This window comes from Lactuca saligna, chromosome 2 (assembly GCF_052625555.1).
Source record: "Lactuca saligna cultivar CGN05327 chromosome 2, ASM5262555v1, whole genome shotgun sequence".
Classification (NCBI taxonomy): domain Eukaryota; kingdom Viridiplantae; phylum Streptophyta; class Magnoliopsida; order Asterales; family Asteraceae; genus Lactuca; species Lactuca saligna.
Window position 1 is genome coordinate 91,839,178 of NC_136418.1, and position 6,500 is coordinate 91,845,677.

Here is a 6,500-nt window from a genome sequence, read left to right on the forward strand (position 1 = left end):
TTATTGTTAACTGAATGGTGAACTGTTAGATTGACTTTTTTAATTCTAAAAATGCTTTGGATAAGATCTTACGTTCTTGACAACCTATATAAGATCTTACGATCACGGTTTACATAGTGGAAAAACAATCCTATATAGAAGAAAAAAAATATCATAAGAGTAATATTATAAGATAATATAGTCAATTATACATAAATATTATAAAAACCGTTATTTAGAAGAAAAAAAAAGACTTTGTCCATAATAGATATTATCTGTCAGACAAAAAAAAATATCATACAATTAATGTAAAATAGTACAGAATGATAGACAAAAAAAATATACTAGGATAATAAAATAATCCTAAAAAATTAAAAATATTTTTAAAAACAATCCTTACATTTTAACAGGGAAAACTTTAGTAAAATTCTTATATTTTGACATTATAATCGATTAATTCCTTATATTTTTGTTCTTGCAATTAAACCAAAAACACTGACAATTGTTTATTATTAATCCCTAAAAACTAGCAACATGAATTTTTTTTACCCCGATAATTTTTGGGTTTTTAGATAAACCGGTCACCAACCAAATATGAGTGTTTTTTTTTCATAAATGTGATAAAAGTTTAGGAGTTTGGACTACTAACTATTATCTAATATTTTGTATTGGATTAATTAAGTGTATATTTTGTATTGGACTAACTTAACTTTTGATTACATTTGTCAAAAAGTACTCACATTCGGGTAGTGAACATTTATCGTGGTAAAACCCAAAAATGAGCAGTTTACCAAGGTAAAAAACCTAAAATTGTAAACAATTACTGGTTTTTAGAATTTAGTTGTAAACAATTGCCAATGTTTTGGGCTTAATTGCAATAATATATATATATATATATATATATATATATATATATATATATATATATATATATATATATATATATAATGACTTAATCGATTATGATGCCAAAATATAATGATTTTTCTGAAGTTTTCCCTATTTTGATCATATCTACGAAAAAAACCTCATATTCTGTTAGTGACTGGTTTACTAGGTAAAAGAGTCAAAATGCAAACAATTGTTAGTTTTTAGGACTAAATTGAATGAAAAAAATTGAAGGACTAAATCAATAATAAAACTAAAATATAAAAACTTTTTGTAGATTTCACTAAGAATTATATCAAAGAAAAGAGGGATACTCATTTACACATGCATCAAGTACTTGTTTCCCACATACTCTATCAAGCAACAAGTAAATCTCCTTAGAACATTCATGATACTTATCAGAAGCCGAAAACTGATGTAACTTCCCCTCAATCTCAATCCAACTCGACCCCGGAATCTTTTTTTCCACCCTAAACTCTTTCATACTTGACCTAATTCTAGCCACCTCACTCCACCTATTTTCTTCCGCCAACATATTAACAAAAAGACTATAATACCCACTATTATCCGGTTCCAAAACCATCAACTTTTCAACAGCAACCCGCGCCAATTCCAAGTTCTTCTGAATCTTACACCCTCCCAAAACCGCACCCCAAATCACACCATTCGGTTCCATTCCCATCTCCTTTATCAATTTCATTGCATCTTCTAACATTCCAGCCTTGCATAGCAAATCAACCATACACCCGTAATGTTCAATTCCAGGAGGAATTAGAAAATCTTGACTCATGCTTTGAAAACATTTCCACCCCTCTTTGACTAATCCTCCATGAGTACAAGCACTAAGAACACTTATAAAAGTAATCCCATTTGGTTTTATATTCTCTTTTTTCATTTGACTAAACATTTTTAACGATTCTATCGCGTACCCATGTGATGCAAGCCCTTCGATTATTGAGTTCCAACAAAAAAGATTCTTTTCGGGTAATTTATAGAACACCAAGAGCGATTGATCTAAGTTGCCACATTTTGCATACATGTCAATCAAAGAAGACCCAATGTAAACATCAAGATTAAAACGGTTTTTTGCAATATAAAGATGGATTTTCTTTCCGATATCAAGTGTTCCAAGGTGAGCACAGGCTGAGATTACAGTTGCCATGGTGACTTCATCAGGGGTGATGCCATGTTTTGTCATGTTGATGAAAGTTGATAATGATTCTTGGTAGAGTTTGTTTTGGGAGTAGGAATTTATCATAGTGGTCCATGAGATTAAGTCTTTTGATGGCATGTTGTTGAATAAAAGCTCTGCAGAGTTGATGTCTTTTATTCTGGCGTATCCATCGATTAAAGAGTTCCAAGAAGCACAAGTTCTTTCAGGCATTTCATCGAACAGTTTATGAGCAGAAACCATGTCTCCTGATCTTGAATGTACTGAAATTATGGATGTCCAGGCGAAAGCGTCTCTTTCAACCATTTCATCGAATACCTGGCGGGATTCCAAGATCTTTGCAAAACATGAATAGAAATCGATCAATGCTGTCTGGACGTACACATGTGATTTCAACCCGAACTTCCATATCTGTCCATTAATGGCTTCTCCGATTCTGTATTGTTGGACTAAAGCACAGGATTTGATGACGGAAGGAAATGTATAGCTAGTGGGAGAAATTCGAGCTCTCAACATTTGTAGATAAATTTGAAGAGATTGAATTGGGACAAAACAAGACACACAAGCTCGGATAACAGCGTTATACACAAATACATTGGGATCCGCCATCTGGGTAAAGGCTTGGATTGCGTAATCTGTTTGAGAAAAGGTCGAACAGGCTGAGACGAACTGATTTATCATGAAACAATCTTGATGGTAGCTGTTCTTGACCATGAACGCGTAAATAGATTCTAGTTGTCTCAAGTTTGCGCAAATTTTCAAGTTTTCGATTATGATCTCATTGTTGATTGGTCCTCCTTGTCGTTCTGCAAGATGGGTGGTCGGTAATCGAATAAAGTCTGTTGCTGTGGTCGTAAAGTAGCAAGAAAGGAAGTTCAGAGAAGAGAAATGCTTACGGAGGCGATGAGAAAAATGGCGGCGAAAAGAAGTTGCAATGAAACCGCTTACACCGCAGCCGGAGTTCATCGGCAAAGAAAATAAAATCGGAAATGGGTTTTACAGATAATCAATTTAACAATCATGTAACCGGAGATAGAGGGCACCCATATGAAAATTCTATTTTAAGAAAACTAAAAAGCCAAGTGTTTTCTATTTCAAGACATTCGAAGATAAAATTTTGTAATATTCGTGACTTTGTATAGACGTGAATGTTGTCCATCGTCTCTCCTTATCGTGTTAACCTCAACCATCACGTTCATTCGCTCTGCATTTTAGGGTTCCAAAATCAATTCGTTTTTCTCCTACTCTCTCACAATGCATTCATGGAAAGATAAATTTACAGAAAAGATAGCCAATTTCTTTTACGAGCCTTCTTCTTCTTCATCTTCTTCTCCATCGTCTTCTGATCACGATCAGGTACCCCATCTACATCTCTCTCTCCTTCTTTCTCTGATATGTACATTGATTGCTTTCCAGTTTTTCTTCGAATTGGCTTGCTATCATCGTGAAATTCATCTACTTTTCGTGTTCTTAAGGAACCGTATTCACGTAAATTTGGTTTTTTACGATCTGGGCATAAAAATTAGAAAGTATATAATTCCATTTATACAATATGAATTCATAATTTGTGAAATTTTGACTAAATCTTGAAGCTTTGACCATGGCGTTCTTCCTTATTTGCAGACCAGTTTACCTCTTAAAGATGAAAGCTATTTGTCATCAATACTTTCTTTCTTGTTTCCATCGCAAGAGTCAATTTCGAAAGAAGAGAATGATTACGAAGCAGGCAGCCTAAAGATTATAAAATGCAAGAATTCAGATACAAAAGACGAGAATCCAGACCTAGGATCAGGGAAGAGCACCAGCAGTAATGAAGTGTTTGAAGATGCCATTGATCTAAAGACCCCCAAAAAGCATGTTCATGACCTAAATTTGGATTCGGTTTTTATTTCTTCCAATTTGAGCCAATTTTTTCTATCTTGCCTTCCCAATATAGTAAAAGGTTGCAAATGGGTTTTAATTTATAGGTAATAATATCTCCTTATGGTTATCATCTACAAATGTTTGACATTACATGACAAAATATGTTGTACCATAGAGTGGATGGAATGAGAGCAATGTCAATTGTGTAAAACATATAAATGTCCTTATTTTATCATTGAAAACAACCCTATAAAATTTCGTTGAGACAAATGCAGCCTTGCTCTAAATTGGGTTGTTGACGTATCTTTTCTTTGAAATGAAGGGCAGTACCTTGAAACATGGCATATCACTTCGAACACTTATCCGGAACACATTTGAAGTTTCCGGGCCTTGTTTGTTGGTAAGATTTGGTTACTTAAGAAAAAAATCGGTTTAATTTTTAGTATATGTGATATATTGTATTTTTTACGTAGATTACCGGAGACAATAAAGGTGCTGTGTTTGGGGGACTGATAAATTGCCCGTTAACACCTACTCCCCAAAGGAAATATCAAGTAAGTTTGTCCCAAACTTTCTTTGACTTAATGGGCGGGTTAAACACTTAAACCGAACAGTCATGCATAGTTGTTTTTTTTACTTAATTGGACAGAATGACCTAACAGGCTTAAGCCAAAATAAATAAACAAATAACTTAGTTTAATGTATTAAGACACTAACGTATTACGTATGTTCTCTTCTTTTTTCCTACCAACCCTCTTACTTAAAATTGGGGAATATTGTGATATTTTTATAATGTATGGACATTTAGTCTCATTTATACGGTTTATGTATGCAACACATTTAGACAAAAGTCACTACCCACTTTATACATACAACACTTAATGGATAAAAGAAACGAAACAAGACTTTGAACTATAATAAGTTAAGTTCTACACTATTGTAGCCACATGATGCTATATCATACATTTTCTAGTGTTAATTAATGGGTTTCAACACTCTGCACTTTTGAATTGTTATGGCAGGGAACAGTTCAGACCTTTGTTTTCACAACATTATATGGTGCACCAACTTTGTTTAGACCAACTGGTAAGCCATATTTGTTATACAGAAAATAACGTAAATACCCTCATCCTTATTGTCAATAATAGTCCTAGAAAGTTTGTTGCATCATGTCCAGTCTAATCATACCCCATGTTTGTGATTACATTTGGTAATCCTACCAAGGTTTACCGAATTTGAGTAATCTTTATATTACACTCATGAATTAATAATTTCTTTTTCTATTTCAAAAGGTGCAAACCGGTACTTTTACATATGTTCTAATGACATGCTAGCGTTTGGAGGGGGAGGAAGTTTTGCCTTACGCTTAGATGGAGATTTGTAAGATGCTTTATGTGTTACTACTTAATAACAAAAGAAATGATATTATTATTATTATTATTAATATTATTATTATTATTATTATTATATGTTATATCATCTTATTATCTCCTTGTGTACTTAGGTTAACTGGAACTAGTGGACCGTGTGATACATTTGGTAATCGATGTTTGGCTCATAATGAAGAGTTTGAGTTAAAGAATGTTGAGGTAAGTAACACTCTAAACGTGTGCTTAACATGATAATAGTTAGTTAGTATAAGTAGTGAATGGTTCAAGTTTGAAGAGTTAGTGTATGAGTTTCAATTCCAATATAGATCAAATACAGTGTGTGAAATGTTATTTATCATTTTTTCTTCACCTTGCAGTTGTGGGGCTTTACTCATTCCTCTCGATTTCGTTAACCTAGTCGAAGATTCACAGCTCCAATCAACTTTGTCATTGGTTCTTCAATGACATTGACACATGAACATGCTACTTGATATAGAATGATCCTTGTATACTTCAATGACTACTAGACAACTTAAAACTTTTTTTTTTATTTTATATTTTCTCATTCAAATGTATATAGAATGCATATATCACATTTCAATGACGTAATTTATTTAACTCAAACTTATGATTTGCATGAAATGTTAGTTAACAATTATATGCATATATCATGCAAAGTCTCATATACCCAAATATGAACAACCGCATGTTTTTTTTTCTGAGAACCTGTGCCAAAAAAATGAATTTAATATCATGGTATATTTTTACCTAATAATCAATAGTATATTACATTTACAGATAAAGATCAAGCTATTGATTTCCAGGTTTCCAGATGTGATCAGATCATTATGACATTGATTCATCATCGCAATGACAACACATTCAACCACTTGCTAAATGGATGTTCTTCCTTGATACATAATGTATAAAAAATATCATCTTAATGCTTATCCTATCCAATCATCAATCTTATCATTCGCCATGACAACTTGTAATGAACATATAAGTTTACAAGTCAACAACATTCTAACTTAACTCTTGACCAAATATACAATGAGTGTGCATAAGATCTCCCCTTAAGTTTGATTAGTTTGATTAAAGACTACAACATTTGTATCAACTACATCAGTAGCAATAATAACCTAACCAATGTGCTAATTTTATAATCTTAAAATCATGAAAAAAGCCTCTTTTCCCATTGACTGCAGCAGAGGAATTTGCTGTTATTT

General features: G+C 32.8%; 2 protein-coding genes across 2 annotated transcripts; one reads left to right on the plus strand and one right to left on the minus strand.

Moving 5' to 3' along the window:
* Positions 1-1,126: 1,126 nt before the first annotated feature.
* Positions 1,127-3,026, minus strand: LOC145031183 (basic helix loop helix DNA-binding superfamily protein). The gene is made up of 2 exons (XM_078979699.1): positions 2,935-3,026; positions 1,127-2,844 (listed from the first exon to the last, which is right to left on the minus strand). The coding sequence occupies exons 1-2, from the start codon at positions 3,002-3,004 to the stop codon at positions 1,163-1,165; spliced, it is 1,752 nt and encodes a 583-aa protein (XP_078835825.1). The 5' UTR covers positions 3,005-3,026; the 3' UTR covers positions 1,127-1,162.
* Positions 3,027-3,284: 258 nt separating this feature from the next.
* Positions 3,285-5,895, plus strand: LOC145031184 (uncharacterized). Its single transcript, XM_078979700.1, has 8 exons — positions 3,285-3,394; positions 3,662-4,005; positions 4,229-4,301; positions 4,375-4,455; positions 4,924-4,987; positions 5,194-5,281; positions 5,406-5,490; positions 5,649-5,895. Exons 1-8 carry the CDS (start codon positions 3,293-3,295, stop codon positions 5,682-5,684), a joined length of 873 nt encoding a protein of 290 aa, XP_078835826.1. The 5' UTR covers positions 3,285-3,292; the 3' UTR covers positions 5,685-5,895.
* Positions 5,896-6,500: the final 605 nt, after the last annotated feature.